The sequence below is a fragment of the Protopterus annectens genome, chromosome 16.part0, assembly GCF_019279795.1.
Source record: "Protopterus annectens isolate FY-2018-M chromosome 16.part0, PAN1.0, whole genome shotgun sequence".
NCBI lineage: Eukaryota > Metazoa > Chordata > Ceratodontiformes > Protopteridae > Protopterus > Protopterus annectens.
In genome coordinates, this window is record NC_056750.1 from 523,288,708 (window position 1) to 523,311,159 (window position 22,452).

At 41.6% G+C, this 22,452-nt stretch overlaps 1 protein-coding gene across 2 annotated transcripts in view; it reads right to left on the reverse strand.

Annotated features, from left to right (window-relative positions):
• The window catches only part of LAMC3 (laminin subunit gamma 3), a 4,228,426-nt gene that overhangs the window by 1,217,963 nt on the left and 2,988,011 nt on the right, over positions 1–22,452 (reverse strand). For both annotated transcript variants that reach the window (XM_044058389.1, XM_044058388.1), the window contains one exon: positions 20,480–20,633. In XM_044058389.1, the coding sequence (XP_043914324.1) occupies positions 20,480–20,633 (154 nt within the window). The remainder of the gene's footprint in view (positions 1–20,479; positions 20,634–22,452) is intronic.

The window sequence follows — 22,452 nt, forward strand, 5'->3', positions numbered from 1 at the left end:
AAATCACCCAGTAATGCAAATAGCACACTCTGCTACTGCGTCGCTCACTACTGTCATAGCACAGTTAGTTATGGCTTTGAATTCCACAAATGCCACGTGTGTTTTTGTCGCACAGAATGCCCATGTGTGTGGGTTGTTGTTCACAATAATGCATGACATCTATTAAACCAGTAATGGCAATGCACACAGATGATGTATGTGTGTGCCAAATACACATATATACCTGTGACCTTCAATAGTTCCCATGTCTGACGCCTGCCACATGTGAATACATGGTATTTGCACTGGATAACATTATGACTGTGGGTGGGGGTGGAAGTAGGGTGTGTGCAATTACGTGTGAGAGAACTGACCCTTTTGGCAACCAGTACAACACACCAGCTGCTGCATATTCCAATCTCTACACAGACATGATGTCAGCACCCTACAAGTACAGCAGAAGAGGGCAAATCTCCCAGTAATGCAAATAGCACACTCTGCTACTGCGTCTCTCACTACTGTCATAGCACAGTTAGTTATGTCTTTGAATTCCACAAATGCCACGTGTGTTTTTGTCGCACAGAATGCCCATGTGTGTAGGTTGTTGTTTACAATAATGCATGACATCGATTAAACCAGTAATGGCAATGCACACAGATGATGTATGTGTGTGCCAAATACAGATATATACCTGTGACCTTCAATAGTTCCCATGTCTGATGCCTGCCACATGTGAATACATGGTATTTGCACTGGATAACATTATGACTGTGGGTGGGGGTGGAAGTCGGGTGTGTGCAATTACATGTGTGAGAGAATTGACCCTTTTGGCAACCAGTACAACACACCAGCTGCTGCATATTCCAATCTCTACACAGAGATGGTGTCAGCACCCTACAAGTACAGCAGAAGAGGGCAAATCTCCCAGTAATGCAAATAGCACACTCTGCTACTGCATCTCTCACTACTGTCATAGCACAGTTAGTTATGGCTTTGAATTCCACAAATGCCACATATGTTTTTGTCACACAGAATGCCCATGTGTGTGGGTTGTTGTTCACAATAATGCATGACACCGATTAAACCAGTAATGGCAATGCACACAGATGATGTATGTGTGTGCCAAATGCACATATATATCTGTGACCTTCAATAGTTCCCATGTCTGATGCCTGCCTCATGTGAATACATGGTATTTGCACTGGATAACATTATGACTGTGGGTGGGGGTGGAAGTAGGGTGTGTGCAATTACATGTGTGAGAGAACTGACCCTTTTGGTAACCAGTACAACACACCAGCTGCTGCATATTCCAATCTCTACACAGAGATGATGTCAGCACCCTACAAGTACAGCAGAAGAGGGCAAATCTCCCAGTAATGCAAATAGCACACTCTGTTACTGCGTCTCTCACTACTGTCATAGCACAGTTAGTTATGGCTTTGAATTCCACAAATGCCACGTGTGTTTTTGTCATACAGAATGCCCATGTGTGTGGGTTGTTGTTCGCAATAATGCATGACATCGATTAAACCAGTAATGGCAATGCACACAGATGATGTATGTGTGTGCCAAATACACATATATACCTGTGACATTCAATATTTCCCATGTCTGACGCCTACCACATGTGAATACATGGTATTTGGACTGGATAACATTATGATTGTGGTTTTCTGTGCGGGTGCTGCATGTGGTATGTGTATATACAGTGTGAGTTGTATATGGTATCATCCTAGCAGCGAGGGATACACATCTGGTCTGGGGCATATAGTCTACATGTTGTTGATGAACAGGTGCTGCATGTTTTCACCTGTTGTGGGAGTGGTAACAAGTTGTTCCACAGCAATGCAGTGACTACATGCTAGGAACCTTTCAGCTAGGGTGTTGTAGCTACAGTAATTCATCAGCATTCAGTAATACTTCAGCATTCTTGGTGAGGGTATGATGCCAACCAAGGTCAGGGTCATACCAGCCTGTGCCACATGCTCAGAGAGCCCTTCTATGTTCCCTATCATGTAGTCCAGGGAGGTACATCACAGGTCAGCCATAGTGGCATGGACAATGACTGAGTCATATGTGTCCATGCCTCTGACTGACCTGTATGCTTGTGTTATGTGGTGGACCATAGTGCCCCACGGGCATATAACCGTGACCTTCACCTTGTCCAGCCTGGTGAGCGGGACCTCACTGTACCGGACAATAAAGGTACCTAACACAACTGTAGCAGGTGTGTTGTCTAGCCATACAGGCTGTGACTGTTTGGCACACAGGATTTGTGTGCTATGTGTTGCACGTGCTGTGTTCCGGCTTAATGTATGCCTGTGTGCCAGCTGCAGAGGTGTCTGCTGCTCAGGTAGGATGCTATTCTGAGGCTCCACGAATGCCCCAGTGTGTTCATGTGTTTGGATTGCTGTCAGTGTAGGTCTACGTCAGACTGGTATTGTAGTCACTGTAGTATTTCATGCCACCTGACAAGTTATGCCAGTACTGGGTTCAGAGTGCTTAGTCCCCAGTTTGGCTATGTGGTTGCATCTCACACATGTGTTGTACGTCCATGTGTAGGGGAGAGGGTTGACTGTGCACATGTGGCAGCTGTGACATTGCCACATGACTCACATATTCCACAACTGCACCATAGAGGTGACTGACAAGTGACCTTTGCACATGCTACCATAGTATTGTGATTACCATGGTGATTAACAACACATAGGGCCAATGGGGAACAAGGTATAGAAGGTGAGTATGTGAGGGTGTAGTGCCTGTGATTAGTTAGCACTGGCATATATGACTGCTCACGTGGACAAATGCCAGGTAAGTCATATGCAATGTGTCACAGGCAACGTACATGCGAACAGGACAAACAGTGACGTTCTGCCAAGTGAGACATGGACATACATATAGTAAGCTATGCAGATGTCACTAGGAATCCACAGAAGCTCTGTAAATCTGCATTGCAGGTGGAATCAGTGTTCCAGGGTAACTGCAAGCAAACATGCATGCAAACAAAGCTACAGTAAGCAGGGCTGCATGTAGTCCATTGTACAACAAACAAGCTGTACCCTTCCAGTAGGTAACAGTGCAAATATGCAGGCACTATACACATGTACATGGAAATACATAGGTCAGATGGCCAGGGTCCAGTCTCAGCGCACACAAGTGTACAGACCATGTACCGTCAGGATGTACAATAATTTATTTATTTTATTTATTTATTATTTATTTTTCATTTGTTTACCGGGCTTGTCTAACTGGATATATTTCCATTTTCAGTAGAGGCCCTGGGAGAAAAGCTCCAGTTTAGTAAAAAAAGAAAAATACACACTTTTTTGTCAAAAATTAAACATGCAGGCAAAAGAAGAAGAACTAGACAGTATAAATACAAATGTATAGAAAATATACAAGTCAGAGGAATATACATTCAGAAAAAGACATGGTCTAAATACAAAAAAGTACCAGAAGGATAATAATGTATACAATTTGCCAGATTGATTGACAGGAAAAGTATTCTATAGTTAATAGTTGGAAGCAGAAAAAGAGATTAGAAAGCAAATTAGTAGAGCAGTTATGTACCTAAGAGGGGTAAAAGGGTGAAAGTGGACCCAAGGAAGTAGGAAGATAGAAGTTAAGGAGGTAAACAATTTAGTTAGTCAGGGTTTGTGCAGGGGCACAACCAGTGTGATTTTAGGTGAATTTTGAGTCTTTGTTTAAAGAGAGACAGAGATGGTAGTAGAGTTAGATCTGTAGGTAGAAGGTTCCAGTGTTTGCCAACAGTGTTTGAGAAAATGCTATCACCTGACAAGTTATTAGACTTAGTAGTACAAACAAGTAATCTACTTGAAGAAAGTAAAGAAGTTAGATTAGTATAAGGGGTGATAAGGTTAGCAAGAATAGGAGAATTTTTAGGTTGATAAAAGATTTTGTGAGCAATGATGAGTTGGGAAAATGTTAGCATGTTAGGTAATTCAAGCCAGTTGAGCTGCTTAAGATTAAGACAATGGTGTGTCTGGTATGGATTGCTGGTAGCAAACCTGGCAATATTGTTATAGGCATGAGAAATTTTGAGGAGGTTAGTTCTTTTTAGATTAGTATAAATTGGTGAAGCATAGAGAAGCGTAGAGATTGAGTGAGAGTGGGCAATGGTGGTTCTGGCCAGAGGAGTACGGAAAGGTTCGATTCTGTATAAGGAACCAATTTTTCTGTTCACTGCTTGTATGGTGTTGTTAATATGCATATCATAGGTGAGGGTGTTGTCGATTGTGACTCCTAAAAGTTTGGTAGATTGTTCAGGAGGTATCAGGGTGCCTTTGCTAGATACAATAGAGAGATCAATAGGAGAGGACCTACTGGTAGGTGGAAATAGTAGAAGTTTAGTTTTTTTGGCATTCAAAAGAAGGCAATGTTTTAGGAACCATTCTTCAACTATGTTAAATAACCGGATGGAAACCCAGGTGCTCATACCTGCAGTAATACACATGTCAAATAACAGACACTGAGCCTTCACTCAGTGGTTCCATACTTAGTAGGATGTATGCTACCTGTCCTGCCACCACAGTATCCCTGACATTTATGGGGACTCTCCCTCCTGTGAAAGTTAGTTTTGTGTGTTGGGGCTGTCTAGCATGGTATGAGATGTGAGCTTGCAGTGCTAGGGTGCTCCTGTGTGTCCTGTAATAGTCGTGTAGTACTGCACACATATCAACATCCTCAAACATCCGCATTGCAGAGTCCAGTGTGGGCAACATGCCACTTGCAGTTTACATGTCCATCATTGCATATCAATACTTTCATTACCTTATTCCCTGTGCTACCTATGTATGTAGCCTTCTGTTGACATCCTTACCACCAGTATGCCAACATGTGCAGATGATACACTATCGTACTTACCATGGGTGTAGAAAACAGTACAAGAAAATCATACCCTTACTGCATCAGGCATGCTGGGATATACCCACAATTATATCAGCACACAGTACTGTTAACAACATGATACTATTACTACACATCGATGTAGTCACCCTGTGCATCAGCAACATGTTAACCTGTACCTGCACTGATGTTACAGATTGCAGGAGGTGGCACAGTTTCATCATATGCACAGGGTGTGAACTTGGTATGCCTGAGTCTGCCACTGATACCACCAATTGACATGTATGTGTTTGTGTGTTGGTGAGGAACAGCAGTACAAGGTGGGGCAATGTTGATGCAGTGTGTGCGTGTATGCGGTAGCCCTAGGTGTTGTCAATTCGCATGTGTGTATGGATGCACACAGTTCCACCTCATGGCTGCCATATACCGGTGTTTGTGGACAGCCACAGATTGTACCTGCCAGGTCATACAGATCAGTGTCTCTGGCCACGGACACGGTACCTGTGCCTTGCAGGGGTGCTACGGACCATATCCGGTACCAATCCAGACTGGGTACTGTCATCAGAAGCAGATGTTCATTGACTGGACACAGATCCCTGTTGGGCCTGTCCAGAGCCACGTGCACGTGGTCTCCTGGGGCGGTCTGATGACAGCACAGACCCAGCTATGTTGGGGCTGCTGCTGGCACTATGGGGGCGGCCGTGGCCCTGTTGTCGTCCGCGACGACTGCCAGCTACTGCTGTTGCTGGCATACGCCCACATCGATGCCTCAACCGTCCACCATTGCCCTGGCTCATGGACATGTAGTTGTGGAACTGATCTAATATGTCCCCACAACGTCTGTCTATGACATCGGTGAAATTACGGATGGCAGCCACAATGTCACTCTTACTGTCAGTCATGGCTGTGCGACATGCTGTCAGCTCCCTCAGACCCTGTCTGGTGTACTGTTCCATAAGTGACTGTGCCTGCATGACAGCCCGAAACATAGCTGAGGTTGTAAGACCTCTGTGGGCACGTCTGACAGGGGCAGTACACCCACGGATGCTCCCACGAGAATCCCTGGACATCTGTCTGTGTGGTACCATCTCAGGGCCATGCCCATGGCTGCTGTGTGGGGAAGCATGTGCCACAGATACCACATTACCCTGGTCAATACCCACTGTATCCTGTCCATCACCTAGGGACATTGGTGACAAAGGGTGTATTGGCAGAATGACTGTGCGCATTGATGGGGTTGACAGCTGTGTACTGTCAATTGGCTGACCAATGATGGACCCTGGCACACCTTCCTGTGCCATTACACAGATGTCATCATTATCAGTACCCGTGGCACCTGATTCAGGTTCCCTGCTGCATGACACCAGAGCAGCACCAGAACCTGTGGGAGGGAAACAGGAAACACAGTTTACAATGTCTACACAATGTTACCCATGATGCACACATGCACACATGCACAGGTGCACACATGCACAGGTGCACACATGCACAGGTACACACATGCACACAGTTGCACACTTGCACACAGTTGCACATTTGCACACTACTCAGTATGCGAGATATCAACACACAGACACAGACACACCTGCATGCATACACAGAGCACTACTAAGTGAGCCTAATATTACTATTACTATGAAGACTATTAAAGGTATTGTTAATACCCACTCACCAGCATGGATAGGCTGCATTGCTGTTACACCGGAGGGACCTGCAGAAGTGAGGAAATTAATGTCAGTGGGCACAACTGTGCCATTGTTACTGAGTATGATACAGGTCATTAGAACAACAGTTGCCTTTCACAGGTCAGCTGCTGATATTGAGAATATCACACTTGCACATTAAATACTATGATGACAGCTACAAACCAAGGACACACCTCACACATGCATTAACTACCAGTGTACACAACAGTCAACTATACATATGGCACATTACCTGCACGCTCGTAGTCTTGGTGCTGTGTGGCTCCAGCCTCCATCATAATGCAGGTCTGCTGCTGTTGTTGTTGTTGGCGGGCTGGAGCCACAACACTTATGAGTAGTCCCTCCAGTCTGGTGAGTGGAGGATGTGTCACCCACCACCTGTGGCAACCTGTTGCCTGTGGATATCCGGCGACGCTGATGGACATTTCTGATTAAATCACTGCAGTGATGTCGCACCTGCTCATATGTCCTATTATGCGTGCCTATGTCATTTACCCGACGGACCAGGTCTTGCCACAGTGCAGCCCTCTCCTGCTGATTCTGGCTGGTGCAGGAAAAGAGCATTGCATAATCCCGCACCAGGCTCTGGTGTATTTCCTCATCCTCAGCTGCAGAGTATGCTGGATTGCGCTGGTGAGCCATGGTCCTGAAAAAGGAAATAAAATGATATCAGCAAAATATGTCAGCAGAATTTGGCACACATACTACACATGCTACTCGACTGTTGTGATACAACATATCTCACATATATAGCATCTGTCTGTCTATTGGTGGATACACATGTAAATGGCCAGGTATCAGTGCTCAGCCAACAACTGTGCAACAGTACCTGGCACACTCCATACGACATACTACCAAACCTCAGCAGTCAGAACACTGATTCAGGTCCAAAGCAACTCCTCACTCTGGGGGATTGTATTGAGGTACTGTATGGGGTACATCATCAACTACTGTGATCTGACCACAAACTAATTGCCCTGGATATACATATCCCACCTCCACCACCAGCACAAATGACTACAGTGAATAACATTTCAAATGCAAACTTTACACTTCGTAACACTGAGATGGTATCCTTTAAGCCCACTGGGCCAGTGGAAGACACAACCCACAATGCTGACTCCTTCACAATTGATGATGTGAGGTACATACCGTGGCAGCCATTGTGTGGTGTGGAGGGGTACACTGACCTACATGTCCATAGCTGACACACCATGTCTGCTGACACATACCATGTGCAGGTATTCCAGGAATAGTGTGCCACTGTGACTATCATTGGGGGGACTATTGTACACATTTATGACTCTGTTCACCCCTGACACATGCAGTGGTGGGCAGCCAATCACATATCTGGTGGTTACTGGTGTAAATGATTTGAAATGGGGTATGGTACTCCAGTTTCGACACTGGTGTTCACTCCATGCCTTTGTCACCAGGCACCTGTTGCAATACATCTGTACACATGTGCCTCACTCAGAATATATATCTCTCTCTCTCTGTGTATATATATATATATATATATATATATATATATATATATATATATATATATATATATATATATATGTCTGTATACATATACACATATATATATCTTGATGTACATATATTGCTATAGATATGGAGAGGGGGGAGTGTGACAGAGGGGGTGGGACAGGGGGAGTGTGAGATCGTCATATACAGTCATATCTGTAGATAGTCAGATCTGTCTGTCTATGTATATGTATCTACATATATCTATATCTGTATGTGTGTATTACATATATATGTTTCTACATATTCTATATATCTACATCTGTCTATGTATTCCTACATCCCTCTCTCTATGTATGCATACATATATGCATATTATATATATATATATATATATATATATATATATATATATATATATATACATACATATATTGACATACATACGTATCCATATGATAGATAGGTATATCAACATGTTTGTTTACAAAACTGTATACACACACTAACATACTGCTAAACATACATAACTGTGAAACCTACTTTGTACATTGCACTACAACCTGCATTCAACCTACATTGATATGTGCACATAGATGCCCTCACATACATATGTATGTACAGCCTTCACTGATAGTTGCTGTATGTCCCCTGCCTATGCACATCTTCATATACATATGGATACAGACCAATGACACATATGGAGGGTTCACAGTATGTAGACCTTTAAAGTATTACTTTACATTACCTGTGTTTGTCACAGCTGCTTGCGTTGCCGTTTGGTTTGGTGTCCTGCTGCTGCTCAGTTGGCAGATGTCAGCTTTCTAGTCGGTTTTGATGGGTGTTTTTGTTTGTGTATGTTTCTCTCTCTCTCTCTACCTCCAGAGGGTGCAATGAAAGTATTGCATGTGTGGACTGGGAGTACAGCATGCTTTTGTAGGTATCTGCATATGTCCATGTGATGGCCTCTGCACCAATTGTTAGCCAGCATTTGCTAATTGCATGCAGCCAGTTGTGTACTGATTGCAGTTCTCACTGTGATTCCAGGACAGTGCTATAAAAAGGTATGTGAGATAGGGGTAGCCCTTTCAGAGTTTAAGGGCAGGGACCATGCTGGTATGCTGTGGACACTGTTCTGTGAGTGTAAAGGTTAGTATCTCTCTCATATTTCTGGCTGTGTTGTAGATTAAGATTTATCCATTCATTTCTCCAGTTTCCTGTACTAAGTGTGTATGTACACTGACAACTAAGACTACTACTACTGTTAATGTGGGTGGGTGTGCTTTCCTGTGGGACATGTGGTGTAATTGGTATATAGCAGTGGCTCTTGCACTTTGTTGCTATGGCTTCAATATTTGCCCTTTACATTCACTACTTGTATGCCTGCTAGGTGTCTTGACTGTAGTGTGTTGCTGTGGCTTTCCTATTTTCCATGTACATTCACACCTTGGAATGCTTGCTATATCTGCTAGGGTGTTACTGCATGCAGTGTGGTCTGGCCATGGTGTGGGCCTTGACATCTATTAGGGTATTTGAGTATTCTGCTGAGCAGGCCCCAGAGACTCTCAGGTGCATCTTTTATCTGCCTCATGGAATGGTACATATCAGTGGGGTACACCCATTAAATTGCCTGGTATTCTGCAGTTGTGACTGTGGGTTAGCATGAGCATATGTATTACTACACTATTTCCGACGTGCAAGTGGTGCATACTTTCAGTACTTCATAGTTACCATTGCATGTGTTGTAACACCTTTCTGCCTACTGTTTGTACATTTCACAGGTAGTCTGTGGGGCATCCCTGTAACTCAGTCACTGCTATGTCTAGACTCTTAACTATTCAAATATGGCAGTGTCAGACCTCTCAAGTGTACAGATATTTGCAGGATGTCCACATTTTTGCCTCATATTTTGTTCCATATCTCATAAACAGCTTTTTCTGGCAAATCACTCTGGGCTCAAGTCAGACTATAGTGACAAACATTTCAGTTTCAAACTTCATACCCTTCCAAACATCCAACATAATGCAAAACCTGTTACTCTCTCAACTGTCTAAGTTTGTTGGAGCAATATTTGGAATGTGTCCCTGTTTTTGGGCCTTTGCTCCACATTTTTTATTACTTAGTCTGGATGTGTTGCTGTAGGTGGTTGTGGGGTATGGGCAGTGGATTATCCTGCTGTGAGTATGTGTGTGGCTTGCAAGGTGCTACAGTGACATTACCTACTAGCTACCAACAAGCATGGCTATTTCTGTTCACACACTACTATTATAGGAATCCACTACATTTGACAATAAATATACATGACATGCTTTGTGTACTACACATCCTATATTCCCTTTACATTCATTCCTACTATTACATGATATATTTATTGTAGCACAATGTTCTTATATAACAGTCATGGCTTAGTGGTAAGTCATGCAGACTACTGTTTCCAAGGTCCTGGGTTCGGGACTGGCAGTGGGATTTTATTTTGCTTTTGAGCAGACTACAGGCCTTGTCATTCAGAGTGACTAAGGCACTTTTAAGCAGTTGTAACCGGGTTAGCGCTGGTTTGTGCGGAGCTCATGCATGCGCACTGGCATTCAGCTCCGCATACACCCGCTTACAACCACTTAAAAGTACTTACTCTTGCGCACACCTGCACTAATTTCTTTGAAATAAATGAAAATGGGGAGACAGGAAAGTGGTGAAAAAGGGGTCACAAAGAGGGTAAGACAGTAGGGAAACAAGCTCGGGTTTTGCAGGAGGGGTGTAGGTAAGGCCCATAGCTGCCCATTTCTTCATCAGCAACAGCTGTGCATATGTTTGTAATTTGGTGTGACATTTGAAACCTTCCACCCCTGAGAGAGGTGTAAGGACAACATTAATACTTGTTGTACAGCCAATTGTAATTGACAGTTTCCATGTCCAGCAGACATATGTACGAAATGGGCAGCTATGTATGGGGCATAATTTTTTTGTGGGTACAGAGTGCCCTTTTTTATTTTTTATTTTTCAGGTGAGAGTGGTATGTCAGGTACAGGAAGTTGGTATATCTGGGGAGGTAGGTTGGGTAGGTTAACAGACAAGACAAACAAGACACATACAGGAGTGGTGCATGACACATGTGGGGGGGGGTTACACAATTGACGGGGATGGATGTTTGGATATCTAGTGCCCATGAGCCCACAGATGGCAACAGTGGAACTGATATCCCCACCCATGGTCAGTTGCCACTGTGCCTTCACTGAACAGGACGGGGCTGTGCTAGGGGCTGTGTAGGCCGGGTAGCAGGCATGCCCGTTAGTTGTGCCACCCATGCCTCAAGCTGGCGTAGGGGCCCAAGAACAGCTTCCCGGATCTCCCTACGCACCACAGTCCGGACATTATGGAGGGTGAGTGGATGTTCTCCTCCGGCCACACTTGCAGAGGGGGGACGAGCTCCATCCCCTGCAGCGCTTCCACCCGCAGGTGGCACAGGGCCAGCGAAGGAGGGTCCGGCCTGGGCACTACTGCCAGGTGCACTCGCCAGCTGAGGAGGGAGAGGTGGGTCCGCTGGAACCCGCCTTCCCTGTCGTCCTATGTTTTGCATTATGTCATGACAGTTTGGGTTAGTAATGTACAATACCATTCACAATTAGTTGTAACAGCATGCGTTAGTATTCCCATTAACCAAACACCCAGATATTCAAACCATTGAACAGCAAGCATAACACATGCATATTTTGAACAGCAATACACAGTCCAACAACATACAGGGTTGATTGATGGCAACAGGCCATCAGGTTTGGATGTATGAACATAGCAGATGCATCAACATACATGCAAATATGTATGAACCAACAGGACAAATGTCCAGGGGTGTTAATTGTGATTGCACATACCAATTTCACGTGGAATGGATTATATGTGGTTATAGGGTAGGGTGAAGAAAATTTAATTAACAACTTCAAATACCAATACATATGCTGTATATTTCTAATAGCTGCAGATATATACATACTACAGTTCTGCATACAGTTTCCTATGTGATAACTACTTCAAGTTGGTGATAGGAATGTTACTGCTACATCAATATACATTTTCATTTTTATTCATACACATTCATATCTGGCTCTGTTCAGCTACATCATCCTGCTACATTTGCTTTATATAGCTATAGACAACTGTGGATGTTTGGTATTTCAGACAACCATACTATCTGCATATTGCAGACTGAGAGCAACATATCCAGATTTTGGGATACACATTCCAGCTGCAGTACCATTTTCAACACATGTTACTGTTTGGTTCTGCCTGTCACATTCATTTCATTCTGTACTGACTGCAGTATACTTTATTCAGGAGTTATTACTACTTTATTGGTGGATTCATAACTCTTTCTCACACTCTCACACTCTCTCACTTGTTTTATTTCTACAATTCAGGATGTTACTTAATTTTAGGCTTTATTGACATGTATTACCTGTAGTTATAACAATCCTTTCCAACAGTCTCACTTCTGTCATGTTTCTGTATTTCAACAGGGATATATTTCACACGTGTTTTACTCAGCTTCTGCAGCTGTACTTTTCAGCCTGCTGCAGGTTATGTACTATTATATTACAGGTGGGACATCTTTATTTCAGACTTGTTTCATTTTTATGTTTGGATTACAGGCTGCATCACACTTTTGTAATCAAGCAATACTTGCAAACCCTCTTACACTGTTACTTGCACATTTTATTAATTAGTGACTACACTGCACTCTTTTGCTAACTGTCATACTTATATATTTATTTACAGTTACAGGGAGAGAATTACTGACCTGCCTGGTGGCGCAACTGTGCCAGCCTATTGCCATAGGCTCTACGGTTCGCAGAACGGACACCTGCAGCTGTAATATAAATAAAGCAATATTGGAATACACATCTCCATAATATCAGCTAGGTTAATTTCTTACATAAATAATTACATGTAACTTACTCAGTAGTGGGGCATTGGGCATTTGCCGGGCCTCCTGGATCCAACGGTTCAGCTGGTCCTGCTTCCGTCTCTTCAGGTCTGCATGGTGGTGACGGACCTGCTCACCAGTCCTTGGCATCCCTGTGGCACTGGTGAGATCATGACCAACCGGTCCCACGCCTCAGCCCTATATGCTCCCCACAGGACCTGGCCCTGCATGAGTTGGGCCTCATGATTGTGGACAAGGAGCCAAACCATATATTTGGACTCCTCAATGCCCCACCTCTGTGCTCGAAAGCAACTACCCTCACCTACACCTGACATTCTGGCTGCAAGCCGGTTCTACAATCGGTTATGCTATGTATTCCCGCCTATGGGGCTTATATATGCCGTTTTTCCCACACTTATCTGTGATTGGCCATTTTGGAATTGTATCAGCTTCACAAAACCTGCTTTGTCATGCTCCTCTTTCTATTCATTCCTATATATATGCTATTACTGGATTTCTAAGTGCAACTGTCATGGCTTAGTGGTTCAGTACCTTGACTATGGTGCATGGTATCCTGGGTTCGAACCTGGCCACTGCTTTTTATATTTTATGACTGTCTACACAGGCTAGGGTGTGTGTCTGTGTAAAGGCAGTTTTATTACAGCTTGCTCAACATTGCCCATCGGTTAGCTTGTTGGCGCGGCGTGCAGCTCCGCGCAAACGGGTTACGCTGGTTTACGAGTCATTTGGCTGTCAGCATGCATATTACACTCAGCTCAGCTATGGGCACACAGTTTCAGCGTGATAAACCACTGCTCACCTACGGGCACTCATTTTACACGTGTTAAACCTCTGCTCACCTACGGGCACTCATTTTATACCTGTTAAATCACTGCTCACCTACGGGCAGATGTACTCAACTTGTTAGACTGTAGCTCAGCTATAGGCACATCTGACATTTTTTTTTTATTATCTCACATTTCTTCAAAATATATGGCCCATTTCATTACATTTTACATAAAATATAATTTTATATGTAGAAAAACCAAAAGAGACACGGACTCCTTGCACCAGCAAACCACCAGATAATTAAAATCTGAACGCAAATTTATTGTTTTTGACAAGCGTTTTCGCCACAAAATAATGTGGCTTCTTCAGAGAAAAAACATTGACAATAATGTCGTTTGCACGCTCAATTTAAATAAAAAACTGAGAGGAAATGACATCACATAAATTAAAAATCATTCTGTGCAAGTTTGCAAAGAGTTAATAAAATACATAAATCTAGTTACAAAAATAGTGTAAACCAATGATGGCATATTATAACAAATTAGGTTCAATCACCTAAAAATAGTTTGTATAAACATATATATAAAAAATGTTTTCACTGTTTGAACAATAACAACAGTCAAGTTCTGTAACTTTTATTGCAAGCAAGTCCTCTGTTCATTGACACTGAATATGATCAATGAAATATGAACTCAAACCAAAGGTCATTAGCAAAAATACTATGTATAAAATATATTGTATAAGATATGTAACAAAGTGTATTAAAAATATCTAATTCAATACTAAGTAAAAATACCATGCAGTGGCATGAGTAATTCACTAAATGTAAATATATCAAAAAGTGTATCACCGACTCGCATTACAAACAAACAGGGTGCACCTAATATGTAAGAGTAAGTACACTACCTTAAATAGCTCCTAATTATATGTGTACATATATGTCAGGGACTTGTTTCGTGCTTATTTCACAAAAAATAAAAATTGATGTTGGGGGGGGGCTCGAACCATGACTGCCTGCTCTTCAGCCAACGTCTCTACCGCTATGCTATTGCTTCTTGGCTTACTTTGCATATTTAGTTCTTATATGCTTTTCCACTGACTGCTAACTGTGGCTAAGCTACGGGCACGCCCGCGCAAACGAATCGCACTCACGGGCAAACATCTTTACAATTTAAAAAAAAAATTATAAGATGTTCATTTCTACATTTTATGTTCATAGTCTGTGGGGGCATGTGTTGTGTTGTGTTTATTCACATTTACACAGGCTCTGTCGTGGGGGTTTACTTTCGGGACTTTTACTCTTCTGGGGGCGTGTCCGTTTGCAGGGCTTGGCCTACGGACACACCCCCTACTGTCTTCCATGGACCATGTTAGCCTTAGGTGTGATTCAGCATGCCCTCATGCATATGCATGACATGCTGATGTCACACCGTCTAAGCCTTGTAACTCTTACACGGAGGCTTTGTGAATCCTGCCCATAGTGTTATAGCATTTATGTGTTTGGCTTGTTTGTCAATAAAAGGCTCTGTGTTGGAACTGATGGACGTCCGGTGCCTATATATTTGTTTACTGGTCTACTTTTGGCACTTTTACCACTTTTTTGGTTAAAGTTATATAGTTACCATAATAATAGATCCATGTAGTCTTCTGTGTATTTCAACCTGAGGGTTATCGGATCAGGCACCAGCTATTTTCAGAATCTTCAGTTCAAGAGCTCTGTCTCCTCTACCAATAATACCCTATGCTAACACCCTTTCCTAGATCAAGTCTGGCTGAAGAAAACTCCCAATTATATAATACATCCTAATCAAGATGAAGAATTCATTTGAAAACAGGGTACAGAAAGCAGCACAAATAGACCCTTCTGTGCAGGCTTTTAGGCCAGACAACAAGGCCAATCAAGAGCTCTCACTAAAGGGTGACAGTTTAGCGGAAGCATGGTAGGAAGGAGAGATGGCTGAGATGAACAGAAGAAACACCACAGACTTATTATTGTGATAAGTACATAACTTTCATATCTGATGTCATCTTTTCCATATGGTCTCGACCTGTCGGGACAGAGCCTTCAGACAGTAAAACCTCAGGAAGGCCCTAGGAGAGAACATTCCACAAAATGGTGGAGCCAAAAGAAACTGCAGATCTAGACTGAATATCCAGTTTATAATGGGACATAAAGGTACAAGTATTAGACCGGGTAGCTGCAACACAAATATTAATAGCAACTTGCAAGAAAAAGGCAGTCAAATAAGACACTGTTCTCATGGAATGACCTCTAGGCTTCACAGGTAAAGATATTCTTTTCAAGGAGTACATAAAAAAATACAATCGGATATACATTTGTATAGGATCACTTTGTAAACTGGCTTAATAAGTCTTGACTTTGAAAAGATATAAAAAGTTGGTCAGATTTTCTGATGCTTTTGGTTCTATCCAAATTGAATCTGAGTTGTCTATGAACATCCAAAAAATGAATCAGATTTTCTCTCTTGTTCGGGAAGAACACCAGCAAGTGAATGGACTGGTTCAAATTGCACTATGAAGTGACCTTGTGCAGAAAGGAGGGAATTTGTCTTCAAGGTAACTCTACCTTTATGAAAAATCATGTAAAGATGTGAGGGGATAATGCTTGCAGTTCAGGCACTTTCTGGCTGAACTGACAGCTGCCAAAAAGAAAGTTTTCCATGACAACAGTTTTAAGGATACTGTGGCTGAAAGATGCAAAGGGAGATCTAATAAGAGCTTGGGGTAGCAGAGGAAGGTCCCAAGGAGGTAATGGATTGCGAACAGGTGGACATAACAAAAAGGTGTCCCTCAAGAAAGCTATTGTGAGCTTAAGAGCTGTCACAGGGGTATTATCCCTGCCAATATGAAAGTTAGAAATGGCAGCCAGTTGTACCCTTATGGTATAATAACTAAAACCAGAACGAAAAAGACCTGCCATGAAGTCCAGAATGGCATCTAATGATGATTAAAAGAAAACTAAACCTTTGGAAGAAGGCAAATTAAAATAATGCTTCCATTTACCAGCATAAACTTTCCTGGTGCAGGGTTTTTTAGATTAAGAAAGGATATGAATAACTTTCTCAGGCAGATAGGGATTCCTGACCATCATCAGAACTGGAGAAACCATAAGGTTAGCTTCAGAGAGTGAAGGTTTGGGACGGGTAATTCTGAAGGTTGAGAAATCAGACCCAGAACTGGATCTAGTAACCAGGGTGGGTGAAGCAGGTGAGACCAAAGGAAGGGGAACCAAATTTGATGAGGCCAGAATGGAGCAATAATGATGACAGTTATTCTGCAATAGCTGCCTTCTGAAGATACTTGATTATCAAAGATGTCAGGAGACGGGCATAAAGATGACTGAGGGGCCAAGCATGCAGAGGAGCATCCCTTAGTGACTATCCCTCGGGAGGGATCAGGGCATAAAAGTTTCTTCAATAAAAGCACCGCTTTAATGGACATGCTCTATCCTGATAAAGTCTCCAACACTGGAGATGAAAGCGCTTGATTGTATTCACAGATATTTTTTTTATTTTGCCCTAATAAAGTGTTTTTTAAGAATTGTACCCATCTTGGATCGGCTTTAATTGCTATTGCTTTTGCATCTCCACACCACTGAAGCCTTTGTGTTGTTGACTGTTTGTTTTTCTATGAGTTTTATACAGTGCTTCACTTTGTGTTAGGTGGGGAACCAAACAGATCACAGTAGGGGGTGACCCAGCAGCTGAAAATCTGCACTTATTTCCAGATGCCATCACCACTCATGAGAAAGAAGAATGCTCCTGCTCGAGCCATCTGCCAGAATGTTGGATTTCCTGGGATATGTATTGTGATCAGAAGCCACTCAGAGGACATCATCCATTGCCAAACCCTCATCGCCATTCAAAGCAGAGGATTGGACTGAGTTCCTCTGTTTGTTCAGATACCATACCACTGACATGTTGTAAGTCTGGATGGCAATTACACCCTTGGGAAGAAGGTCCTGAAAGGCCTGCAATGCTAGCAGGACAGCCCTCATCTCCAAGATCCCTGATGTGAAGAGTGGCCTCATACCTTAACCCAGTACCTTGGAGAGTTTTACCCTTGAAATGCACTCCCCCAACCACCCAAGAAGAGTAGCACCTGTTGTCACCATGGCCTGGGGATGGGGAAGAACAAAAGGTTGACCTGCCACAACCAGCTAAGACAGCAACCACTACTGAATGTGGCAACAATAACTATTAGTTATTGCCACCAGAAATTCCATAGGATGTGCAAGACAGGACCACTGAACTGTTAGAGTCCTCTGTAAAACCCTTATTTGGAACCTTGCTAAAGGTATAAGATAAACAGAGGTGGCCATGTGCCCAAGGAGATGAAATACTGAAGTGGCCTGTAGACAAAGGGAGTTCAGTCTTGATAATGGCAGTTTGGCTGTCTGAATGACCATATTCTTCTAGCATATAAACTGATTCCAGACTAAATTTTTCATAATTCACTGTTATGTTCAAGGACAGATACAGCTGGAGTAAAGAATCATGGGCTTTGATTATGGATGCCTTCAGAGAAGCCATCAGGAGCCCATCATTTGGGTAAGAAAAGAACTGGAACTCAAGCGTACCTGAGCCAGGCTACCATTATTACCATGTGTTTGGTGAACACCTGTGGAGCTACAGTGAGACCAAAGGGTAGAGCCTGAAACTGGTAATGACTGATCCTCAGATGAAAGTGCCCAAATGTCCTTGAGTGCCTCCCTATCTTTATGTGATGGTAGGCATTCTTGAGATTTACCGACCACATCTAGTCTTCCTTCCTTGGGAAAGGCAGAATAGACTGCACCGTGACCATCCAGATAAGCAGTCTTAATTGTTAAATGCATTTAGCACAATTCAGTTTACTTATTTGATAGTAGTCTTTGCACTTTTTCCTTAGGGCTAAAAGTTGATGTTTATTGAAAGCTTCCAAGGTGTTTTCACATTTAGAAGGGGAATAAAGATAAAAAAAACAACTTATATTAATCAGGATAGGTGTGAATACAAGCTGTAACATTTAACCTTAATTTTAGATTTGTAATGCCTGTGGGTGTAACTATCATTTTGGAGTAACTGCTCATATCTAAAGGGGTAAACTTAGTTTGTTAAAAGTGTACATAGTTGTGTGTGTTGGTTTTAAGTTCAAAGGAGACAGGAGGTCCTGAAAAAGCATTTATTTATTTTTGTTTGAATATTTTCATTGTTTCATTGCAGCAAAAAGTCTTGAAAATGTGACCTAGGTTCAAGTGAAGCTGAGAATAACAACTGCATAAGATATTGCACTGCCAAACATTTGTATCTGCATGTAAACCAAAAATTGCAAATATACTTAGAAACTAAGTGCCATGTATAACAGGGTGGAGTAAAAACGTTCTATAATAATAACCACTCTGTTCATCCTGTCATGGAATGTAAATGGCCTCACAGTTATATAAAAAAGGTAAGGAGTAATAAATTATATGAAGAAATGTGGGATTCAAACATCAGTGTTACAGGAGAACCGTCTGTTAGAAATGTGCGTGCAAATTTGGCCAATAGAATTTCAGGATGGAAATTCAGCAGAATATTAGGGCCAGAAGAAAAGGGGAGTAATAATATTGATTACTACAAAAGCAGAAGCCAGAGTAGCACCAGTTGCAGAAAAGGTCAAACAGAACAGATTATGGTAGTTCAGAGACATGTGCAAAAATGTAGAGAACAATTTGGGGAAGAAGATTTGGAATATGCAAGAAGAAACTGGGAGGAAACAAGGGGCAATAGAAAAGAGGTGAATGGATTGCGTGACAGAAGATCTGTGACATCAGTCAATTTATGACAGTAAGTGGGCATTTTGCAGCTTTGCAATATAATTTGCTAACTAGTGGCATAAATTCATGATTACTTCCTATGATGATCAGAAACCTTATGTGGGAATGGACAAAAGGTCACAAAGGAGCAGTCGTGATGGAAGATTGGAACATATTAGGATGGTTATGTTTTTATTGCTGGGGAATATATCATCGAACTAAACATTAGAAGAGACCACACCAATACAAAGGTAAGTGTCACTAAAGCCCATTATGTCAGCATACCATTTTTTGAATTTCACAGATTTAAAATGAGACTTAGTGGCTCTGGAAAAAGTGAGGACAAGCTTTCACACTTTCCATGCAGTAAGTTTCACCGGTGTGCTCTCTTTACTTAATACAACATCCTCTGAGGTCATACAGCCTTGGAGAAAGCTTGTAAAATTAATTAAAATGATGAAATGACGATCAGACGTCAACAAAATGTACCATTACTGTTACTCTACTGCTGAAGCAATAAACACACTGATATGCAGGCGCTAATATATCAGTGCATGTTCCTTCCCTAGGGAAAATGATGACCAGAGCAGTACTGAAGGTCCAATCCATCTGGTTAATGCCAGTAAAATCAGTACTTCAGTAACAGCACTTTGCCAGGTGTGCACTATGAATAGCTTCATCAAACAAGTACAAAGGAAAGGGAAGGATGAAAAAGGAATGATCCAGCTCAGTAGAGATTATTGAATTCTACTCAATTAAAATAAAGCAGTTGCAGCTGCTTTGTATTTAGGTACTTTCTCTGACATATGTAGTCTTCTACACTTTTATGAAGTATGTGCATTGGTAGACTAAAATAAGCCTTACATTTTATGCTACAGTTTTAATGGAAGCATTATAGCTTAACTCTAGTGACCAAAAAAATTGTTTTAATATGAAAGCAGTAAGACCTACCTTTCACATCCAACATCTGGATTCAGGTTGAAAAATCCAAGTTCACAGTGACTGCAGTGTTGTCCAGCTACATGAGGAAGGCATACACACTGACCAGTAAATGGGTCACATGCATTTTGCCCTTTGACTACACCATATGGACTGCAGTCACATGCTATAAAATAAAACATATACAAATTAGCATTCCAAGTATGAAGTTAGTAATGTTACTTAACATCTCAGTATCCTACACTATAAGTAGTTTAGCAAGCTTTCTCCCGCTAGACTGTACAGAAAATGACAGGAAAAGCAATTAAACAATAAAGGGCCATTTGTATTCAAAAATGTGCATGTGTGTCGATTGTAAATCCAACATATCCAAACAGAAACAAGTCTGACCACTTATATTTTATCGGTGCGAGTGGTGGGCCAATCATTCATACCTCTACAAAGAATTTGCAGAGCATCTCTTTTATCTTCACATTTTCGCTTTATCTGTCATAAAACATCTAATCTTCTGCTAAGTCACCATCTCTCAGTAATGCCACACAAGTAAGATACTTAGAAGCAAAACTTTTCCTTTTTATCATCTTTTAAATCCCTCTCTGATACTGCCCTTTCTTACTGTAGTTTTGGTTTTGTCCAAAATTGTTTAGCAAAAAATCTGAAACCAACATTGCCACAGAGAAAATATTTGCTCCTTTGCTTAATAAAAAACAACTTAATATTCAGAAATGCACATGTAGATTGGACAGACTAATCAGTGTGCTCTATGTAAACTGAGTTCCTTATAGGAAGAGCTCTGTCCAAAATTGTTCAGCAAAGAATCTGAAAACAACATCGCTACAGAGAAAATATTTTCTCGTTTGCTTAATAAAACCAACTTAATATTGAAAAACGCACATGTAGATTGGACAGACTAATCAGTGTGCTCTATGTAAACAGTTCCTTATAGGAAGTGCTCTGGTTAACTCATTTTGTCTGTGTCACTAAGTGGAAAATTAAACTATTAAAACAAACAACTTAAACAAAAAATCCATGCCAGTAACTGCCTCACAGAACAGAATACAATATGTTCAAAAGGAAAAAAAAATCACTGCTCAGAGAGCTCCACAACCTCCACACTTCCCAAGGTTTTACCACCAGAAACTGAAATATCTGTTATTATTCCATAGTGATTTGCCAGAAAACTAAAGCTTTTATATATCTAAACATTCTGTAAAAATCTAGGCAGTTGCGGTGAAATGTATATGACAAGGGTCATACACACTCCTCAATACCTTAACAAAAGGGAGGGGGCAGAGAAAGCAATGCACTATGGATATGCAGTATATGTCAGATTACTAGAAGCCTGCAGAAGAGAGTTAAAGTCGGTTTATGTAATGAAATTATTTATAAAAGGTAAGACTTTTTTTTTATTAAACAATGGCACTACATAATGGCAATAATCCAATCCTGTGTATGTGTGTTGGGGGGATAATGCATGAATTACCCACACCAATTTGGGGATTATTGCAAGAGCAATTCATATTGGAAATATTATGCTCATTTTCAAGAAACAAAACTAACAGCTCTTCAACAAATCAGCAAGATCTTCATTTATTTGTTCATGTGTGTCATCCTTCCTTTCCATTTTAACCTCTATCTATATTTCCTTTTCTCCTTTAATATCATATGTCTGTAAAAAAGTTATGTCAACACACTAGTTTATGCAGCAAAAAGAAATATACGTTATTAACTCACTAAAATACTTTTTTTCAAAGGCCTGTCATTTAAATGCAAGTACATCATTTCCACCCTATAAGCATTCAAATGATAATGCAAGATCTGCATGACCGTATGCTTCAGTTGTAGTTCCACATCAGAAACTGTTGTGTACATATCTTAAGTGTCTCTCCTTCAAACAAGATGGATGCCTCAGTCTGCATGTTACATTCAAAAAGCACTGTAAAGTTAATGGAATAGGATAAACAGGTATGTGATCTATCTGCAGA